The sequence below is a fragment of the Taudactylus pleione genome, unplaced genomic scaffold (genome assembly GCF_031769625.1).
Source record: "Taudactylus pleione unplaced genomic scaffold, aTauple2 ptg000038l, whole genome shotgun sequence".
NCBI classification, from domain to species: domain Eukaryota; kingdom Metazoa; phylum Chordata; class Amphibia; order Anura; family Myobatrachidae; genus Taudactylus; species Taudactylus pleione.
Genome location: NW_028284440.1, coordinates 5,422,708 through 5,446,657, shown reverse-complemented (window position 1 = coordinate 5,446,657; position 23,950 = coordinate 5,422,708). Strand labels below are relative to the sequence as shown.

At 39.8% G+C, this 23,950-nt stretch overlaps 1 protein-coding gene across 1 annotated transcript in view; it reads right to left on the bottom strand.

The window, feature by feature from the left end:
- Positions 1 to 761: 761 nt before the first annotated feature.
- TBC1D15 (TBC1 domain family member 15) overlaps positions 762 to 23,950 on the bottom strand; it is a 141,404-nt gene continuing 118,215 nt past the window's right edge. The window contains exons 12-17 of the mRNA XM_088452537.1: positions 12,585 to 12,685; positions 11,407 to 11,506; positions 4,623 to 4,720; positions 4,250 to 4,366; positions 3,847 to 3,933; positions 762 to 2,143 (exon numbers count right to left, since the gene is read on the bottom strand). Of these exons, the coding sequence (XP_088308663.1) occupies positions 1,928 to 2,143; positions 3,847 to 3,933; positions 4,250 to 4,366; positions 4,623 to 4,720; positions 11,407 to 11,506; positions 12,585 to 12,685 (719 nt within the window). The 3' untranslated portion in view covers positions 762 to 1,927. The remainder of the gene's footprint in view (positions 2,144 to 3,846; positions 3,934 to 4,249; positions 4,367 to 4,622; positions 4,721 to 11,406; positions 11,507 to 12,584; positions 12,686 to 23,950) is intronic.

Genomic DNA, 23,950 nt, shown 5'->3' with positions numbered 1-23,950 from the left:
GTTACCAAGTATGTATAGTTAACATTCTAATTTTAATTTCACCATGGGAAACTATGAAAAAATTTCAGAGCTACAAGCCCACATAACATGTAAATATAAACCTATATTATTGTTATCCATTTATAGTGACAGTTTCATACAGAAGCTGACTAATTATTCATAAATTAAACTGTACAGTAAGGCTCATTTAACTTGTGACTCTTTGACTTTTGCTAAAAGACAAGTCACGGCAGGATCTGCTACTAGCTGACATGCACGCTGGACTTTAACTTCAGTAATAACACTCAAGCTACAGGCAATCTAAGCTAGCTCTGCAGCAATGGGATATTACACTTTCATTTAGGAAAGCTGCACACAGATTTTAGTTCCATCAGTCAGACATAATTAAATTAGTTTGGCCATCATGACGTGACCATACTAACAAAGTTCGGGGTGGGTTACTGCATACATGGCTGGTCACTTGCTGCTAGATATTGTTGCTCTTGGTACATGACATATAATTATATAAAAGACTAACTTATGGAAAAGGCTTTATTGGGTGAGGAGGATGCTCCTTGGGCCAACTACCCATATAATCAAATCAAAACTGGCACTCTCATTTTCCAATAATAATTATATTAATAATTCAGCCCAATTGATCTGTGCGTAGAAAACCCCCTTATGAACACCATTGGCTACATAAATATTTATAGAAGCAGTGTGCAAATATTGATTATCTGGTCTGGTGTAATGAAACAACATGGCTACAGACCCCTACTGCAAACACTTTCAATAAAACTTTATTGCAAAGTACCAAACTGCATGTAAAAGTTTCAGTTGAAATAATTACACTTGACCTTTATTTCATATTTACAGATTTCACTATACAATTAATACAATGATTTAGTTATATACTGTACATGTCACATAACTATCATGCAACATGTCATATGCATTTGCAGGCTGACCTTGACAAACTGCATAATGCAATGAAATGTTTGTGAAGATCTGTTTAAGCAACCACACTGAAAATATTTACCCAGAAGAACTTACTAAAATGAGTAACCAATAGTGTAAGGGTGTATATGAAACTAATATGTTTTACCTGAACATTGTAAGTCATTTTGAAAATGATCTTAACTCACAAAATTAGTTTAGCACACAATGCACTGCAGAAATCTGAAAGAAATATCAGCAGTTACTCCAATATAATAATTATTTTCTTTTATGTACTGTATTTGCAACACAACTTGCTCCATTTGCAAATTAATAAATATTTACACAGAATTATTAGTAGATGTGATTAAGTTTGTATGCTTGAATAACTCAGGATCTCTCTCAGTTGATATGGGAATCAAAAGAGAAAATGCTTACATTTTGATTATTTTAAATGATCCTATTTTAAATCAATACAGACAATGTGAATGATAATGTCACACTATATGTTATAGATCAGGAAGTCTACATTTCCAAGCAGGGAAAAAAAAAAAAGAGAAAAAGGCCACTTATTGGTAGGAATATTAAGTAGCTATGTAATGTAAATATTAGCACTTTTTAGTAATGATAATGTAAGGAAATTCAGCATGTCTTGTCATGCACAAAACTTAACTTACACCAATTACAGTTTTATTCTGTATAAATGGATTTTTATTTATTTTGTATTTTAAATTGAACAGCTGCCAAATCAGCTAGATGTAAAAATATTTTCCAGTTCACCAAATGATTTATATTTCACTAGTGAAAGGCTATGGAATGATACTGACATATTTTGGTTCAGCGTTAACTACAAAAATAATTAAGTTCGATCTTTTTTGAAAAATCTTTAATGCAAAGACAAAATGTCTTCAGTTTTCCAAAGTCTTCAAGGCTAACATCTTAATTAACATCACATATTTAATCAAGTGTCCTTGTTGAGTTTTCTTAAATACATGTCTTGGTAAGAGCTGCTTTACCAGGCAGAGGCTGGCGTGTGAACATTGTTTGGCAGAGATATCAGGCTTGAGTTACTTCTTGTTCCGTTAGCAGGAAGTACGGGCATAGTACTATTTTGAGATGGTGAGTTTTGGTAATGTTTCTTGATAATGCAGTCTTCAGCTGCGTCAGATGGTGGTGGTGCAGAATTGTGCTTAAGTCCAAGGACATCACAAACTGCTGGAGTTAAATCCTAGAGGAGAAAAATTACATATATATGTGACTAATTATATAAACATACCATAACTAGGCATGAATAAAACTCATATTGGTTAGTTTTGGTACTTTTCAATCCCAAAATATTCAGTGTGACAGTAATAAAGTACATACAGTTCCAGGTAAAAATTGGCTATATAACCGCTTAATTTTGTCCTAAACCAATATGTATGTTATAGACCAAATTATCTCAGCTCCTATCAAGTCACAGGAAAAATGTAACTCCTATAATTACAATCAATCATCTGAAGTACTGACACTAACTTTAACAGTCCTATATTGTTTGTCTCTTGTTTATGGAGAGTAAAGGACTAGCTTTACATAGCTGAAGTGTCACAACAATGTTTTGATCTATAAAGTAACCTTCTCAATGCAGGAAATACTCTCCCGTTTTCAATTGTATTTCCTTTGTGTTAAGTTGCTCTCCTTAGGTCACAAAGATTGAGCCCCCATTGGTGCCACCCCTACTGTACATTAATTTTTACCAAGATGTTAGCAGCATACCCTTTAAGTACTGTAAGTTGGGGCCTTCATGGCTCGAACTTGTTTTGCCAGCACATCCCACAGATGCACGATCGGACTAAGAATTAGGGAATTTGGAGGCCAAGTCAACACCTTGAACTCTTTGTCTTGTTCCTCAAACCATTCCTAAACATTTTTTACAGTATGGCAGGTTATTACCCAGAGCATCACACTGCCTCTGCCGGCTGGCCTTCTTCCCATAGTGCATCCTGGTGCCATCTCAATGCACACGTATCAGGCTGTCCGTACGATGTAAAAGGAAATTTGATTCATCAGACCAGGTCAGCTTTTTCCATTGCTCCATGGTCCAGTTCTGACGCTCACGTGCCTATTGTAGGTGCTTTTGGCGGTGGACAGAGGTCAGCATGCGCACCCTGACCAGCTACGCAGCAAGTTGAGATGCTGAAAATGCACTGGATGTTCTGACACCTTTCTATCATAGTCAGCATTAATATTTTCAGCAATTTGTGCTACAGGAGATCTTCTGTGGGATAGGAGCAGAAGGGCTAGCATTCGCTTCCCACGCTTATCAATGAGTCTTGGCGCCCATGACCCTGTCATCAATTCACAGGTTGTCTTTCCTTGGACCACTTTTGGTAGGTGCTAACCACAGCATACCGGGAACACCCCACAAGACCTGCCGTTTTGCAGATGCTTTGACCCACTGGTCTAGCCATCACAATGTGGTCATTGTCAAAGTCACCGAGATCCTTACGCGTGACCATTTTTCCTGCTTCCAGCACATCAACTTCAAAAACTGACTGTTCGATTGCTGCCTAATATATTCCATCCCTTCACAGGTGCCATTGTAACAACATAATCATTGGTATTCACTTAACCTGTTAGTTGTATTAAAGTTATAGCCTTTTTTATAAACTTTAGGTAAAAGCAACAGTGTACACTGCAATAAATAATGGGAGAGGTAACATACAATGTTTGGTTAACATTAAATTACAGTTTTAGAGGTATTGTCATACTTAGGTTGAATTCTGTTATTCTCTGCATATTCTCATTATCAATTACACTGTCACATAATCATAATATTAACCTTTATCAGAAAAAACCCTGGGGCTCTACTAAGTTAAAACTCTCTTGTTGAAGAAAAATGAGAATGCTTCAGTTAAAACTATAAAGGTCATGCACAGTACACTGTAATACCTTGCATTTCATCATCTGTAAAGAGATTGCTTCTGCTTTACATAGAACATCATTTACATCGAGCTTCATGGAAAGTTCATTGATGTGCTAAAAACACAATGACAGAAAATAGAGGTGTTTGTACAGAATACATTTACACAGCTTGTGTACAAAGTATGCAAAATCATAAGTACTAGGGTTTGAGTGAAAACGCATATGTGATGACTACAAACAAAATGTACAGTGGATTCATTAGCTGAGAACAACAGTGATACGAATAAGGGAGGCTGTTAAGTGACCAGCAGCGTCTCCTATCCGAGCTTCTACCGGAGAGGAGATTTGTAAAGTCGGCATGTATGGAACCATAATTTTAAAATGTTATGCTTTCTATTTACTATATTAAATCATTAGACACCTGACAAACCTTTAGAATCTCATTGAAGCCATAGTTTTGCTCCATTATTTGTTTTTTCTCAGACTCCAGAATAGCACAGCAAATGAGCAGATGGAAGTTTTGACAGGGTAAGTCTGTCCACATGACCTATAAAGCAATAACAACCTTTTACATTTCTGATGAGAAATCAGTAACAGTATTCAAAATCTATGAATAACAATCAGTAATTCAGATAAAGAGCAAATCAGTGGTTCTCCGTCATCCCATCTCTGAGATTCAGAATTACTAGGACAGCACTTAACCATTCTGGAAGCAGTTCCATATACAAGGATTTGATTCACAGTGATATTTAAAAAAAAACAATATTTATTCTGAGAAACAGGATACTTAGGGTAAAACTTACCTCCCACACCTGAAGAATATCATGAAAGCTAAATTCCCTTTTAAACCTGATCAGAAGCCACCGGAAACAAAAATACAAATAACCAGAGTCCTGAGATTCTAGGAATAATGCAGACAGGAATTACTTGTTAATGATATATGGAAAGTATTATAGGTAGCTATTTTGGTATTATGTAAATAGTCACAATGATGAAACCTGGCAGCCAATAGAGCTTTGGTAAGATCGATTTTAAAACAAAACACTTTACAGTGTATATATAATATTTTATATATATTTGTTTCCAACATAACATTCATTTCTAAAAAAAAATGCAGCTTTCCTTACAAATACATATTCACATTATATGGATAGAGCTACGTTTTGTGACATTTTCTTTAGTAAATTCACTGAAACAGCAAAATAAAGGAGCCATGTTTCACTAGCACATTTATGTAGCTTGTCTTCATAGGAATAAACTTTGCATAAGCAATGAATTTGGAAAAAAAAAATCTGATGTAGAAACAAAACATGTTGCTCTGTGGACAGAAGGGAGTCTTATGTCTAGGTGGAGCGGGTGAGTAATTGTGCAAACGTTTCTTTCAGGTGCGGACCGTACGCTGTAAAGTAAAAATCACTTTATCCTTACCTTTTGCTAGGTAAACTAATGTTTACCATAAACGCCTGCTGTAGACTCCTTCTCACCTTCCAGAGGAAGATGAGCATAAATGCAGTAAGTAACTGCTAATCAGCTGTTGGATGCTGGCGTGAAGAACTTTCACATGCAGTACAGTAAGTTAGGAGGACTGATCATTCCAGACTGAGGTAAACTGAACATACTGTAGGAGCAGATTAAAAGGTGGATGCTAATTGGTTACAGTTGCAATTGACCAATTTTTTTTGTGCAACAGCCGCAGTGCACATGTGCAGCGATGCTTTTGAGGCGCCAGTCGCACTGTGAACTGGCTTTTAGTGTGATTGACACACTTTAGCCGACTGGGGGCGGGAAGGGAAGCATTTCAGTAAATAGGGCCATGTCGGTCCAGTTTGTGAAGCGTGCCGAAGCTAGTGGCTGCAACGTTGGATGCAGATTCACTGGCCCCAGAAACTTAGTTGTGGCGGGCATTCTGAGGCTCAAATGCACGATGCCCAGTGTTATGTTCCCGATGGTGATCCGATGCTGTGTCTTCGGACTCATGCAGTGGATCTGAGAAAGCACAGGTAGGTGTCTAATTTCAATAAACAACACTGCATCATTTATTGTACATACCTTCCCAGATCTGCTGCTACCGAACACACAGCACCGTGTCCACCTCTACATCGGGGCCTTAGCCAGTTACTCCTAATTGCTATTATTTTATGCCCACCGAGCAATTTAGCGGTAATATTGTTTGCCCACATTGTTTTTGGCGTCCATTGATTGTATGACTTTAATTTCTAAGGGGTATAGATGGCTTTTTTTTTTATATCTATAACGGTTTCAAACCAAACCAACTTTATTGTTTTGCAACTTTAGTTTGCTTGCAGAGTTACTGTTAGTTTTATACGTATTGGAATCTGTTCATTCCTTTAGACCGATGTCATATTAAGAATACATAAGCGATGTACCGGTTCAGAAAACTAATAATAAGAGTACACAAACATATCTAATCTGTCACTACCTTCTTTTGTTTTTTCTACCAGACCGTGTTAGCAAAATAGCTATTCCTAGTGCCCTACACTCAACCAAGATTAACTATGCACATAACTAGAACTATCTTAAACTTACTATTTTCACAATACATAGCACAACACAAAGAATCAATTTACAAACATTAAAACATATAGACACAGAACAATATTGTTGCAGCTTGGTATGCATATATTTTTTTTTAAACGTGCTAGTTTGCTTCACGTCTAATAAGTAGCACTGTCACGTGCCAGTTTTGGAATTGCGGAGACAGATCTGTGCAACCTTTTTTTGTGGTTTTAAAAATGCAAATGATGAAAAAAGTTAAATTGTCCAACCCAATACTTTAAGGACCCCATTGTAATTTAATTTAAATTTTACATTGGTGGAAATGCGCCAAAAAAGCATTGTCCCACATAAACGATCTAGAAGCTATAAAAGGGGGATATCCAATTAGCCCTGATATATTTTCGGGGGTGAATAACAGGAATTTTTTCACCAATAATCCCCGTTTTTCGCCTGTTTTTTTATCCCGGTATCCTATTTATTCGACTGAACAAATAGGACTTTTCGAAAATACATAGAATCTATGAGAAGTTCACGGACCTATGTGTTTATGCCATCGCAGCAGCGAAAACGGCACTATTCGGAGATAATTTTTCAGGACACAAAAAAAAGCCCTGATAAGTGCCGATGTCGGGCTAACTTTGGAGCTAACTGGATAGCCCCGGGGAATCCATTAGCGCCCAAACAAAGTTAATTGAATACCGCCAATTGTATAAATAATTTCATGGGGAAAAATGCGTCCACACTTAATCCAGGAAACAGACTTATATATGTGCTATCCCTTGAGACTCCTTTAGTTACAATACTCTGCAAAACAAATTTGGTAACAAATATAAGGCACACAAGAGCACCTGTCTCTGCTTATGAACACCCCCAAGTATCCTAGAGCTTGAGATCAGAACATGAATATTTTGCAGCCCCACGTACATCACCCAGCACAGCACATTAGACAGACACCTGAACAGACAACTGAAACGTATGTTTAATAGTTTTGCATATTACACTGGTTTACTTTTTTCTATATAAATCTTTTTACATGCCAGCATAAAGTTTGCAGTTTTTGGGGAATTATAAATATTACTGTGAGCCCATATAGGATCACGCTCACTGTTAAGAAACATCCTGTGACACTATTTCTACCTGCACCAATAGCTATTTAAAATAATGTCTAACCCATTCATGACAGAGTTGGATTGTCACAATTTTATGTGGGGCCTAGTAATGACAGATTATAGTATCAGTAAACCAGAATAGCATGTGGTGTTACCAAACCATACTGTCAGCATTAGTAACTGTCTGTGTCACCTTCCATACTCAGAAATGGCACATATAAGGAAACATTACATAACCACTGTGTGACCCTAGCAATGTTGTAGTGAAGAGCATTGCAGAATTGCTTTGACAGGGAGAGATTGACCATCATGCACACATCATTTCTAAATAGTACAGATAGAACTACTGAAGTGCCAAAACCCCTCCAACCAAAGGTAGAAATCTGAAGAATAAGGCAAAGCAGTAAGTACTTTTGCAGTGAGCCACAATGGAGAGTTGTGTAAAACATATAATGTTATCTGGAATAACTTAACTCAGTTCTTCTCACAATGGACAATATCAAGCTCTCCAAATGAGATCAAGCTTGCTGTTTTGTTATATTTACCAATATTCTGATTTATGTTTCTAAACAATAAAGAGTGAGTCTATCCAAAGTGCACAAAAATTCCTGCTGCCTACTTTCAGTTCTGACGACAGTGTCACCACACTCCAACAAATACACAATAGAAAAATCTGCAGAACACAAGATGGTGCTGGATTAAACACAAAAAATACTCACACTGATGCGAATGTCCAGATGTTGATCCTTTCTGCTGGTGCACAGTCCATGTAGATTTCAATTTATGAAGAGGGTAATTCATGACATGAAAAATAAACACAATAAAACACCCTTCAGAAATCTTTTCTGTGTGAAAAAAATAAAGTCCAGATATAAAGTCTCGTATAGGTTTAGGCAGTATAGCGTACCCCACTCTCTATACAGTAGGTGGTGTATATACACATAAAGGTTTCTTTTTCAGCCCAATATTCACCCATTAAACGTGCAGACAAGTAGCATAGGGGCATACCCAAACTCACATCACCGTCCGCTTTCACGTGCATATAAAGGCATCTTTCTGGAGATGTATATTATTCCACGCTCTCTTTAGATCTTTGTTCCAACAAAGTCAGTCCCATACACCTTGAAAAAGATCAATCACTCTGATCGAAACACGTTGGACGGACTCGTTTGACGGTATGGTCTGATTCATATTCACGCTGGGGCATTTACTTATAGTTGTCTGGGAAAGTCCGGAATCCCTGTACTAGGTTTTTTGAGTATTGTCCATCTTGCTCCAGTGTGACGTCTGTGGAATCTACCATATTTTAAAACTTTGTTACTTACTTAAATAAATTTGTTCTGATACTCCATTCCTTTCTTTCTTTATAATATTTAAGGAACAAAGATCTAAAGAGAGCGTGGAATAATATACATCTCCAGAAAGATACCTTTATATGCACGTGAAAGCGGACGGTGATGTGAGTTTGGGTATGCCCCTATGCTACTTGTCTCTGCACGTTTAATGGGTGAATATTGGGCAGAAAAAGAAACCTTTCTGTGTATATACACCACCTACTGTATAGAGAGTGGGGTACGCTATACTGCCTAAAGCTATACGAGACTTTATATCTGGACTTTATTTTTCTCACACAGAAAAGATTTCTGAAGGGTGTTTTATTGTGTTTATTTTTCATGTCATGAATTACCCTCTTCATAAATTGAAATCTACATGGACTGTGCACCAGTAGAAAGTATCATCATCTGGACATTCGCATCAGTGTGAGTATTTTTTGTGTTTAATCCAGCGCCATCTTGTGTTCTGCACATTTTTTATTGTGAATTATGTTTCTGTTTATATATTTAAATGTATAGACCAATTTAAGTGTGAAAGGAAGGTCAAGGAGAATGAACAGAGAGTAGAGGCCCTTGGATTTGGCAGTAAGGAGATCATTGCTGACTTTCGTGAGGGCAGTTTCAGTGGAGTGGAGAGAATGGAAGCTAGAATGAAATGAGTCAAGGAGGGAGTGGGAGGAAAGAAAGGTGGTAAGACGGTTGTAACAATACGCTCAAGGAGTTAGGAAGCAAAAGGGAGGAGAGAGATGGGTCGGTAGTTGGGGAGTATGTTAGGATCAAGGGTAGGTTTTTTAAGAATGGGGGAGACCAGGGAATGTTTAAATGCAAAAGGGACAGTGCCAGATGATAGGGAAAGATTGAGGAGGTGGGCAAGATGGGAGCAGGCTGAAGGAGCCAGGTAACAGAGGAGACGGTATTGTTCATTATAAGATTAAGAATGGAGTATTCAACATACATAACTGTAAAATTTGTACATTTGACTTACTGTAATTTGCATCATACAATCACTCTTGTTTCCCAGTTTTGGAGTATATGGTAACACCGCTCTGACTATAAATTTGTCCTTGCAAAATTTCCGAGAGACGTATAGTACCCTACTTGTGCGATGGCTCTAACTTTCCTAGTGGGCATGACCTGCTAGGCGTTGCGTAGGAGATGCCGGTGTTCAGGATCCAGACAGTCTGAATCCTGAAACCCCGACAGGGTTAGGATACCGACACCTGTCGGTCAGTATTGTAACCCTCTCCCTACCTCTAACCCTCCCCCCCTAATGCCTAAACTTAACCTCCCCCTCCCCGCACCCTAAAGCTCCGCCGTTAGTTCCTAACCATAACCTTCCCCCTAGTGCTTAACCCCAAACCCTAACCCACACCATAACCCTGCTACTTACCTTCGGGATGCCTGCACCGGGATTCTGGCAGGTGCCAGGATTCCGGCACTGGCATTCTGAGCACCGGAATCCCTGCAGCCGGTAGTATGACTGCATCCCCCTGCTAGGTCTATAATTTAACCCCTTGAAATGATTCCTCTCACCCAAATGTCTGAAATACAATATGACCGATTTTCTCTGATGTGCAACAGTCATTATCCCACCACACGTCTTCCTGAGTGGGTGTCCGGACTGTCACATCTGCCACTTATCATCCGGTTTAGCTCCTCAGTGAGGTACCCACAAACTGCTTACTCTTGCCTCCTGATCTGAATGAACTAAAGGCTGACATTTACTTCTTGTGGCCAAATAAATAATCTTGTCCAATTCAGGACCAAACAAAACGTCCCCAGCAAATGGAAGATCCTTCAAAGTCTTCTTTGACCCTGTATTTGCCTGCCAGGAGACAAGCCACAGGGTTCTACATGCCTCCCCAACGTAGGGTGATGCTTCCTTAATGTGCTCTAAGGTGGAAAGAGCCGTGCGCTCCAGCACTGTCTGTTCTCTGTACTATACATGCTGGGTACTAAAACCCAGAGTCAGAGAAAGTCAAAATCTTAAACTGATGATGTCACAGCTGGGCTACTACTCATGTGCAGCTGGTGCAGTCTTTACTGTGTAGAGTGTCACAGTACTGTGCGGATGCACAGTACTTAGCTGCTGAGGGAAGACAACTAAATACAGTTTTTGGGACTACCAGAACGAAGACATCCCTCCAGTTGATAAGCCCAAAGTTCCACTGACTACTGACATCTATCCAGGTGGAGGTTATAATGAGCCTCAAAGAAGCCCCTGCTACTTTAAAAGTTAATTTTAATGTCCTCAACATGCAGTCCCTCAAAGAAACACCACCCAACATAGGACTCTGACAATTTTGTATCGCAGACCTCCGACTTACTGTATAAAAAGCATAAAGGAAACTTCATGAACTAAAGTAACTGGAGTACAGTAAGTGTTAGTAAGTTTAGATTAGATAGTGTGAGAAACCCTAGCCTAAGCTCTTAAGGCTTCTGCAGGAACATGGACTCAGGTAATGCCAATATGAAGGAAAAAAAGCTGACAAATTGTAGTGCAGCCACAGACATGGGAAAACAAATCAAGGTACCTACTGGTCATGAGTCTTGTGAGTCACTTTTGTGCATAGTGACAGATAACAGTTATCATGCTTGAAGCGAAGGCACTGATAACCAATACTTACCAAGGTAACTGCAAAACCCACTGTCCAGGAGTCGCAGCAAAGTACTTAGCTGGACCAACTGTGTTTTCATTCCCTGCATTTGTTCTTCAAAGTTTTGATGCTGAAAAAGAATAAAAAATAGAAGATGCAAATTAAAATAAGTAAGCAAATAAAAAGATTTAAACAGTGACTGATGACATATTGTATAGTATAGTATGCCATAAATTGTTGTGAAAGCTCAACCTAGCAGTGTTATTTAATGACTGTTTCATGACCTTCATATCTCTAAGTATCAAAGCTCATCTTCTGCGTGCTTTGGATTAAACTTATACTGTGCCAATGTACTATATACAACACTTTGCAGCACATATAAAAAAAAGATTGAAAACAACATGAAAGTCAGGCAGTCAAACGTAATGAGAAACCTCTGCCTCAAAGTAAATTACGCTTAACCTGGAGTATACAGTGTCGCAAGTAAAAAAACAATACTGAAGATACAGATTTACTGAAGCTCGAGACACTAATCAAATAATAACTTTTGTAATAATATGTGTTTTTTTGTTTGTTTAAATGGGAAATGTGCTATCATGTGCCCCATATTCTTGAACAACAGTGTTTTCTTATGAATGGTTGTACATAAATATTACAGAGGATAACGGGCACAAATCATATCCTGACCCCATGAATTTACCACTGCAGCTCTCAGATATCAGGTATTTGTACAGCACTATTGTGCTCTCCAATCTATAGGTATTTACAAGTGTGATACAAAATGTTGACACCAGAATGTCGACATGGATGACATGTCGACATATACAATGTACACATGGTCATAATGTAGATATTGTGCATGTCGGCATAAAATTTTTCTACCATTGATTTTAATGATCCTACAAGATATACTCAACTTTAAAGTGGTACAAGGACACGGTCATATATACACACTGCAATTTATAATATTATGTTATCCAATCTTGCTATAAAGCACAGCATACATCACTAATCCCTTATAGATGAGTTGGATAAAATGACAACATAATGTACTATAGTAAACTTCACATATTTACTACTTACCCAACAGTTCATATAAAGCTTACTGTAGTCACCCATCTTCATCATAAGTAAAACTGAAAACCACTACTTACATTGCAAGACAAATACATCTAAAGTCATAGTATTTACAATTATTTAACATTTACCATTTGATCCATGTATGATACAAAGCACCAAAAGGCGTCCACTTCATTCTCCATCACATACAGAACAGGGGAGAGCAAGTCACTCATCCCTTGGACATATCCTAAAACAGACAATTATTATTACAAACTCATGACAAAAAGAAAATGCATTTGACAGAGCACTGCAAGTACATCGCTCAGCATTATCTTCAGGCATCTGCATTCTGTTTGGGCACAAAGCCCAAAGCACTGCGTTGCCATCACATAAACACACCAACAGTACACAATGTGTAACAGGACCTTGTAGACCCTGCACACATCAAACTACCATTATCCACATAATGTTATGGTATGCTGCCATTATCTAATTTGGATACGGGTGGAACATTATATTGATCATGCAGCTTTAAAATGTGAACATTTAATGAAGGTTAGAGCATACACTCCTACTACCCCAAAATCACACTGCAGGGTCTAAATATCTCTACCCATCTTCAGCCGCTAGATAACTCAGCAGGCTATGAGAAAAGTCATTTTGTTTTGCTTCAGACACTGTTATATGTGTGCAGTGCATTACCAGATTTCCTCTAATCTGTCTCAATACATCTTTAAGATTTTTCTTTTTTTTAATAGTACAGCCTTTTGCTTTCTTTCCATAAACCATTCAAATTGAATCTCTTCTTTTATGTAGACTCGCCAATTTGGTAAAATAAGTTAGTTAATTTGGAATGAAATGCCAGATAAGACTGGAATGTGTGTTTTTTTTTTTTTTTTTTATATAGGAATTCACACTAATAAAGGAGCCTCTCCCATTACCCTTGGAGTTCTTTACAGGGACAAAATCACCAAACTAAAGAAACAAAAATAATTTCTACTGTCCCACACACCACAATCTGTATTTACAGAAATAGTGTGGATGTGGTTTTTTTTTTTTACTCTTTTTTTTAGTTCATGTGGACAGGAACCACAGGTAGACAATGCTCCGGGTTATAGGATATCTTATGGGAATTAAGGAGATAGGGGTTGTCACATTATCCTTTTTATTGACTTTGCAGGTTCTTCCTCGTTAGGATGCTTCAGTATGAGGTACTTTTACAGACAAAATAATAAACTGATCACTTTTAATGATAACCAGATCCCAAAGGGGGATAATTAGAAATACTTTTGGTGCACAGTACGATAGTGGTAAAATATGACAGCCAGCAGGAGGTGATAGAACAGATGAAGTAGCTGGAAGATGTTATTCAGACCTATACAGCAGCTGAGGTGGATATCTACTAAGCATGCAAGTCCAAAAAAGGGCCAGTTTTAATTATACGGTGCTTTTTCTGAAAAATCACTATATTTCAGTATTGTGTGACTACACACAGCATATATAATAACAGATGAAGTCCAGGCAGCATGCCAGAGATGCAAATATCCATGTCAGCAACCAAAGTGAAGTAACGCGAGGCTCAGTCACTACTGGATGCCCGGGGGTTAAAACAAGGGATGTAGTTATGAGACCAGCGGCTGTGATGCCGCCGGATTCAATACTGACAGGGAAATCCCGACAAGGGACTTAAGATAGGCGTTGAAGTACAGACGCCTATCTTAATCACGACACCCTAAGGCCAAAGGAGGCCAGCCCGAACGAGGTAAGTCCGGGGCGACATTAGCATTAGCCGCAGGGGTGGGGAGGGTTAGGTTTAGGGAGTGAAGCGGGGTTAGGCTTAGGCACCCCTAGGGGAAAGGCTTAGGGACCACTGGGGGGGTTAGGCACTAAGGGGGGGGGGGCGGGGAGGGTTAGGTTTAGACACAAAGTGAGGAGGGTTAGGTTTAGGCACCAACAGGGGGGTTAGGGGGTGGGGCGGGTTAGGCTACAAGAAGGGAGGGTCAGGGGGTCAAGGGGGGAGAGTAAGTTTACTTACCCGACCATCGGGATGCCGCTGTTGGTATTCTGACAGGAGGCATCCAGACAGCCAGCATTACATACCCATTCCCTAAAACAGAGGTTCCCAATCACGGTCCTCAAGGCTCCCCAACAGTTCAGGTGTTAGAGATATCCATGGTTGAGCACAGGTGATTTAATTAGTAGATCAGTCAATTTGATTTAATTACATGTGCTTAACCATGGATATCTCTAAAACATGAAGTGTTGGGGAGCCTTGAGGACCGTGTTTGGGAACCTCTGCCCTAAAACAATAGTATCTATCCAGTTCCTCAGGCTCCAAATGTTAATGATAGACTCAGCTCATTTCATTGTTAAACATGTAGACACACCACCACCTAGCGTCTTCCTTCTCTGTAGCAGCACTGGAACGAACCACTTTCATATCATATTTAATGCTCAAATGCTTTTATAAAAGCTTATACTTAATCATCTGGATTACTGTAACTTCATACTAATGCAACACTGAATGTTCTATGTTTCAGTCTACTCACCCGTGCCAGATATACAACCATTTCCTCTTTTATTGTGTATATACCCACTGACCTTCTAATTCATCATTTATCCATTAAAGATCCACTGTGGTCTTATAGCATATCCTAACTCCTAAAATACTCTTTACTATCCTGTAATGAAAAAATCAGTACAAGGATTGCAAAGCACGTTGAGCATCTCTATAACCATCTGTAATTATGTGATTACCACTTTACAAACTTTTCCTATGCTGCCCTTTATCTTAGGCACTACACCATAATCCTTCCAGATCTCAAGGTACTAGTGAGCGAAAAACAATATATGGAAAGCAGCCAGTGTACTCTAAAACATGACCTAAATAAAGTCTATCATTCAGTTTTGAAAGCAAATATTACATTTTCTAATCAATAATGTATTTTTCTTTAACAACTTTATGTACACATTATGTATACAATTGTGATGACATCTAAAAACCAGGAAATTGCACAAGAAAATGATAAAATTACTACACTGAGGATAGTATGAAATTCAGGCGTTCTACTTTTCCTATTACTATTAGGGGTATTCAATTTGGAGCGAAAAGGTCAGAATCACCTCATTTTCGCCGATTTCAATTATCCCCGTATTCAATTTCAAAGACTTTTCGCAGGTTCGAAAAGTCTTTGAAAAAAAATGGGGATAACTTTTCACCACTGAATAGGTGGCGAAAAAAAGTGCAGAATTGGGGTTTAGGGGTGCAGGCTTAAAAAAAATAGCCTGCACCCCTGGGAATGTCATTTTAAAATAAACTGTGTCAAAAAAAGTTTTAAGAAAAAATAGTGACACCCCAAAAAAAATTATTTAAAATTTGGGTTGAAAAATAAAAAAAAATGAAAAACAGTGTTTGAAAATAGGGAAATAGGTTCAGGGCTATTCTGTAAATATGTGGCAGGTGTATTCTAGAATAGGTTATTAGCGGCAGGTGTATATTGCAGAATTTTTAAATAAAGACTTTAGGGACTTAAATATATGCTAGTACCCATTTTCATGTACCCCAAATTTGATGGGACCACTTAAAAAAACAAAAAGAAAAACCTAAGTGCTCTTCTGCAACACTTCTTCAATGTTGGGAAAAAACACCTGCAGCTGCTATTTAAAACCCCGACTTTCATTTGCAGGCTAAAACTGGGGTACCCATAGTGATGCCCCATGTTTTTACAGCTTTACAGGGGTCCTACAATTTAATTCCAGGTAAATTTTGTTTTTTTTCGCCGATCCTACTTCGCCGGGTTCCGTTGTCGTAACTTTTAAATTGAATACGGGGATAAAGCGGGTGCGCTCCCGATACTTTATCCCAGGAAAATCTCCGATGTGGAGCGAAAAGTCCAGCACGGACTTTTCGCTCCCATATTGAATACCCCTCTAAATCACAATAAAACAAATGCCATAGATGTAGACAGTTGTGATACAATGTAAAAAATTAGGAACCTGCACAGGACAAATATAAATCAGCATACATGGTTGGGGTGTATTATATATTAGATATATATATATATATATATATATATATATTTTGTGACACAGTTAGGTTAGGGGGTCCCTCTCCTGGGTAGAGGACTCCTTCCTTACACACACACACAGCAGCAGGGAAGCAGCACACCAGTCTGGATGCAAGTACAAGCTGGTCGGCGCCAGTCTTTATTGTACAATGACAGAAATATAAAGAAAACATAAATATAAATCCTAGCCCTGTCGGGGCACTAACTTCACAGGTAGTTCCCTCACTACCAGAACCTGGCAGGGCCTAATGCCCTCGCCAGCAACAAAGCACAGCACAGTACTCACAAATAGGTTTTTCAAGTGTCTCTGAGCAAACTCCCTGCCTGCTCTCCCAGGTGAGACACTCAGCCCTAAACACACTAGGCTTATATTGGCCACTCTCAGGTGCAAAACTAACAAGCCTGTTACCAGGCTGCGAGAACCAAAACCTGGAGTGGCCGTGGGTGGAGCCCTCCCTCTCCTCTCACCCACAACCCCCAGGTCCCAAACCGGCTATTCAAAAAGCCGAAACTCAAGCCTGCTACACTGCAGACTTTCTCCTGGGGGTTTAAAACACAAAAGACAGGAATCTGGGACAAATGTACCTGCCACAGACCACTTTACCAGTGATCCTATCACAATATACACACAAAAACACACACAATACTGTGCAAAAGTTTTAAGCAGGTGTGGAAAGAATGCTACAAAACTAAGAATACATTCAAAAATAAAAGTGTTAATAGTTTTTTTTTATCAATTAACACATAACTCTGTGCAGGTGTACCTAGAAGAATTTATGCTGTTTTGAAGGCAAAGGGTGGTCACACCAAATACTGGTTTGATTTAGATTTCTCTTCTGCTCATTCACTTTGCATTTTGTTAATTGATAAAAATTAACTATTAACACTTATACTTTTGAAAGCATTCTTACTGTGCAGCATTTTTTCCACACCTGCCTATATCTTTTGCACATATATAAATATATATATATATATATATATATATATATATATATATACACACACACACACACACGTTATATTATATTTATGCACTACACATTTATATATTATAATATATATAGTAAATAGGTCGGCACTCCACATCAATGCATCAACCTAGGTGTTCATTCAGAACAATCAAACATGTGACACAGCGTGAGAGAGGTGGCACTCACAGGTCTTGCAAATTAAATAATCAGTCTGACAACTTTGTCTGCCTTGTTCAACGTTTCAGTCAACCATGACTTTTATCAAGAACACAATCACAAGTACAAGTAAACAGGGACTCATTTTAAAGCCTGCACACACAGGCCTGGCCTGTCACTGTAGCCTGCATCTTAAGCATGCCATCTGAAGCATGGAGTTAGAACCGAAGCTTAGTTTTAATACCATCTTTCATTTCTTTCCAGGTAAACTAATGCCATCTTCCATATCTGATGCTTTTCACTGAAAGAATAGTCTGTTTTGAAAGTTTGTTTTCCAACTGGGAGGCTGCATCTTCAACCACCATTAATTAGCTTGTTGAACAAACTGCTCAAACATTCCCTCCCACTGTACCAGCTGACCTAGCCTTTCCTGCAAAAGGGACTCATTTTAAAGCCTGCACACACAGGCTTGGTCTGCTACTGTAGCCTGCATCTTAAGCATGCCATCTGAAGCATGGAGTTAGAACCGGAGTTCGAACTGGATTTGGACTTTTGACTACTTTCTAACCAAAATGTAAACAATTTCACGAACACACAGGAATGCTGCCACTCCACCTTCATTTACACACCCCTAAGACTGGGTTCGGCTGCTGTCTCATGCTGCAGCCAAATCGAACTCCACAGACTGCTGAATGCGACAAACCCACACACTCGAGTGAAGGAGACGCTGTGGCTTTTTGCAGATCACTCTATCATTTTTTTAATTTCTGATTAAGTTTAACATGGTTTTAACTTATAATGCGGTTACCATTTATTCTTTTTTATTTTTTTTCTCCACCTGGACGTTATACTTCCGCTACTTGCACACCCTGCCAGATGTAACCTACGCAGTGCGCCCCAGATGGCTGCCTCGGATGGTTCATTCTTGGGCAGGATGAACAAACACGTGGATCTATTAATTCAGTGCATTTCATATTTCAAATGTTTCAGTCACCTGTAAATCTCATGCCCGAACTGCAGCACTGTTTGCTGTATTTACTATTCCCTGTTTTGTAAAATGTACACCCCACTGTATGATATACTGGCGTGCTATACATCCACTGAAGTGCATCCTCCATGGGCAGGATGTACTTCATGTGGATCTATTCACAAAGGGTATATCATACTGCCACACGTGAAAAATACATGGACCTGACTATTATGGTGGGACCCTACTCCTTGCATCAGGTTGCTGCAACCACCCATTTTGTGTCATCTCTTCTAGGCGTAACCTATTCCACCCAGAGTAAGCCTACATAGTGCGCACAAGACGGCTGCCTCATTTGGTACCTTTTGTGGGTGGAATACATAACCCATGGAAGTCGTTTCCCAAAATGTCTGCACCAACCCTGCAATATGCTTATTGTGCTCTCTAGGTTTCGGTTGATTTTAATTATCTCGGTGTGGTTTTCTATTTTTTTCTTTGCAACACCACACCTTGTACAATGTACCATGTTTTCTGATGTCTGTAAAGGCTGTCTGTAAAGGCTTGCATCCTGACCGGCCGCCTCTGTTTCGGTCGTTAGGCTGTGGGTTTACACCCACAGCTCTAACAACCGCTAGGGTGATGGTCGCGATGGTCATAGACCATCGCAACTATCGGGGCTTACGACGAGACCCTAGGGTAGGGTCTCACTTGTCGTAAGCCCCGGAGAGCTTCTGGCTCTGTCAGAGCCGGAAGCTCTCCACTGACATCACTAGTGACACTAGTGATGTCAGTGGGGCCTCCCCCAAACGGCAGGCGTTCCCATGGGAACGCCTCCGTTTGGGCTGCCACCCCCGGCCCGCCTTCCAAACGGGGCGAGCTGTCAATCAACATCGACAGCTCGCCCCCTTTGGAAAGAGACCCGCTACGACCGGCGCTGTCGGTCGTAGCGGGTCTCACGCATGCGCACGAAGGCGCCGGCTCCCTCGTGCGCATGCGCACTGGACAAACATCGAGGCGGCCGTGCGGTCGTAGACCGTATGGCCGCCTCTGAATGAAGCCCTATATCCTGGAGCCGGAATCCTGACTCCAGAATACCAACTGCCGGCATGCCGAAGTTAAGTATCGGGGGGGTTAGGTTTAGGCACCAAAGAGGGAGGGTTAGGGTTAGCATACCGACCAAAAAGTGTCAGTATGTTAACCCTGTCGGGATCCCGGCGTCAGCATTCTGACCGTTGGGATCCCAACTGTATGCATTACATACCCATCCCGGTTAGGGGTTAGGCACTAGGGGGAGGGTCAGAGTTAGGCTGCAGGGGGGAAGGTTAGGTTTAGGCTGCGGCGAGGGAGGATACTGGTGTCGGTATCCTAACCCTGTCGGGATGCTAGGATTCTGACTACCGGCAGCCCGTACCCAATCCATATAGTGCAGATTGGTGGCACTGAAACGTTGCTGTCTATTGTGATGTCTCATTAAATGGATTACAAGTACCCTGAGTGCCGCGACTAGTCGTTAAGTGTATATATAATATACACACACATACACACATACATACACACACACACACACACACGAGGGTGGTTCAGTAAATGACATGTGTAATGTGCTTTGTTTCATTCTACTTTCCTGCCAGGCCAGAGCAGGCAGACCACTGCTTCCCCTCACAGCAATTAGACTGCACCTTATATCAGTCATACTGTTATAACATCAGTTGTAAGATGGCGGAACCATGGTCAAACATTGAGGTGCGTAGCGTGATCAGATTTCTGCGTCTAAAGGGCACATCAGCAGCTTAAATTCATTGCCGACTTGGCGAGGTGTACGATGATAACGTCATGTCACGGAAACAGGTTTGGTGGATTGCCTTTGATAACGGCAAGACAGACGTTGAAGATGGGCAGCGATCCGGACGGCCTAGCATTGAAGGCCTCATTCAAGAGGACATACGCATTTCAATTAGTGATATTGCTGACAAACTGAACGTCTCATTGGGTACTGTGCACAACATCGTTCATGAGCAACTGGGGTACAGGAAAAAGTGATCACGCTGCAACTCACAGAAGTTTACAAAACCAATAGGATGGGAGTGTCTCTTGTGCACTTGACGTGGTACGGAGTGCAGTTCCTACAGCGTATTATTACAAGCGATGAAACGTGGGTGCATCATGTGACACCGGGGACGAAACAAGCATTTATGACATGCAAACACACATTGTCCCCATCTTGAAAGAAATTCAAAACAACTCCATAAGCAAAGAAGGTCATGGCGCCCGTGTTTTGGGACATGGGTGGGCTTTCCTCACCAAGGGAGAAACTGTGAATGCTGTCCGCAATTGTGACACATTGAGCACGTTGCAGACGGAAATTCGTCAAGAACTACCTGGGTTGCTATAAACAGGCGTCGTATTGGTGCACAAAAATGCCAGGCCACACTCATCCAATCGCACATGTGAGTTGTTGTTGGGGTGCTACCATTGGGAGGCACTGGACCATCCTCCATGCAGCACTGACCTGGCACCGAGTGTTTTCCATCTCTTTGGACCATTGGAGAAGAACCTGGGTGGAAGGCGATGCGCAACCGCCTGTGATGTTCAGCAAGCAATCATGTCCTGGCTTCAGATGCTTGACACTGATTTCTCCTATGCTGGGATAGATGCCTTGGTGTACCGTTGGAACAAATGCTTAGACAAGTGTGTGTGTGTGTGTGAACCCTCTTTAATAGGTGTATAGAGTCAATTTACTTAAATTAATTCTAGTAATTCATATTCACTTTTTTTCTAACGTAACAAATAGTTACTGCCACTATATACTATTCAATGTGTACAAATATGCATACTTCGTGGCACAATACAGAAAAATTTCAATAGTGAAAAATAAAGGACATAAAAGCTAAAACTAAAATGTAGTTATTTCTCTAAAGGTTTTGCCATTTCCAAACATGGCATTATATTTAAGAATCTATATTTATTCTTGCTTTAGCATACGGATTTGTCATGAACAGGCAAATAAGAAAAGGAAGAGAGATATAAGACATTACCGTCACAGTTGAATACTTTGTTACAAAGAGGAGGATTTGAATGTCAGCCTGATAATATCTCAACAATCAATTTCTCATTACAGCAGAAGTGATCTGGATAAATCATCACAGCATGGTGTTTAACACATGGTTAGCTGGAAGGCTTAAGAGACACACTAGAGTACTCTTGTATAATTAGCCAGTAAGCCCCTCCAGCATCGAAAGTATTAACAGATGACAAAGTGGATCAAAGAAAACATGCATAACATTTATGCTACTCCATCTTCTAAAGCATTAGACCAATTCCCTAATTAAGTGTAGCAACCAAACTAATAAGTAAAGAATAATACTTATGCACAAGTAACTGGATTTTTTTTTCAAATGTAAATCAAGCTGTAGTGTGATTTAAAAGTTTCAGAAAGAGTTAATATTATAGCAAATAAAAACAAAATACATATGTTGATCTTAAAGGAACTAATTAAAAAAATATTCAGGGGAATTATAACCACCTGCCTAAAAGGTTATTGCTTATCCATGTGTTACACAGGTATGGACTCTACAAGAACTCCTATGGTATATGGTACTAAGACATTACCAATAGAACCTTTAAGTCGTGTAAATTGAGGGCTGGAGCCATCTCAGATTGGGCTTGTTGCTCCAACACATACCACAGATACCGTTTGGGTTGAGATATGGTGAATTTGGAGGCCAGAGCAACAATTTGATATTTTCAAACAATCTGTGCAGTGTGGCAGGATACAATATCCTACTAAAAAATGCTACATCCACTGGAGAAAACCGTTGGATGGAAGAATGTACCTGATCCACAACAATGTTTAGGTAGGTGGTATGCATCAGATCAATGTCCAATAACCGGACTTAGGGTTTCCAAGCAGAATATTGCCCAAAACATCACACTACCTCCACCACTTTGTTTTCTTCCCACAATGCAAACAGATGCATTGTCTTCCCTAGGTCAATGATGCACACGTACTTGGCCAGCCATGTCATGCAACAGAAAAGAGTATTCTTCAGCCCAAGCAACCATATTCCATTAACCTAAGATCCCGTTCTGACACTCACGTGCCTATTGTAGGCGTTTAAATGGCGGACAGGGGTTAGCATGAACACGGATTGGCCTGAAGCTATGCAGGTTCATATACAAAAATAGTTTGATTCTTTGGGGGGAATTCAAGTGCAATGTTGAATAACCATGGAGGGAGCTCCCGAAGCTAATCAATACACCGCACTGTTTGGGCGGGCAAAGGATTTCTTCTCGCACCCCCCTGGGGATGCGAGGAGAAATCCGACAAAAGTGCTGTGCGCGCAGCTGTTTTATTGCTTAGCGCGGCGCCAACAGCCGCGTGCCTGGCACTTTAGTCAGAGAATGCTGGTTCTCGCGCCTTAACACCCTTGTTAAGTCGCGAGAACCGGCATTCTCCGACATAACAGCGCACTGAATTGAATAGCTCCGGGAGTTGAATTCCCCCCATTGTGTTCTAATACATTACTCCAGTCCACCATCATGAACATTTTATGTGATTTGTGCCACATTAGCCATTCTGTTAGTTTGTACCAGATGGGATAGCATTTGTTGACATCAAAACCTAACAAGTCTTGCAGTTTTAGAAATGATCTGACCCAGTCATCTGGCTATAACGATTTAGTCCTTATCAAAGTCACTCAGGTCTTTACACCTGACCATATCATCTGTAGTCAACAAGTTGACTACAAGTACCTAATGTTAACTAACCATCTATATCCCTGATCTTGCTATAATAAGTCAACGTTATTCGCGTCATATGTGAGTGGTCGGAATATTTTGGCTCATGGGTATATATGATAGTCATACTTTATGCTAATCCTTAGTGCAGACCATAAGCAAATTCTGTGGGTTTTGCCGGCTACGTTTGCAGACTTTCTATCATAATTCTATTACTTTATGCACAAGGCCACATCCACAATGATGTCACATATCTCTAGACTCTTGTACTTTATTATACATCAATATAAAGGAAATTTGGAACAAAGAATTGTGCTAGCAATGCCCAGGAGAAAAGGAAATATTCTGCTGTTGGGCCAATCAATGATAAGAAAAATTATGAGAATGCTCTAAATATTATTTTTCTAAATAGTTATATGTACTGTGATAACTCAATGTAATGCTTTCTAAATTTGGGCAAAATTATAATCTCTACACATTTCTTGTACATCTCCTATTGTCCTGATTACTACAGAATATATAAAAGGTGATAGAACTGTATTAAGTTTGCTGTGACAATAATATAGTATTAATGCTGTATGTAGTCTGCCTCTTATTTATGTTGCCTACACTTA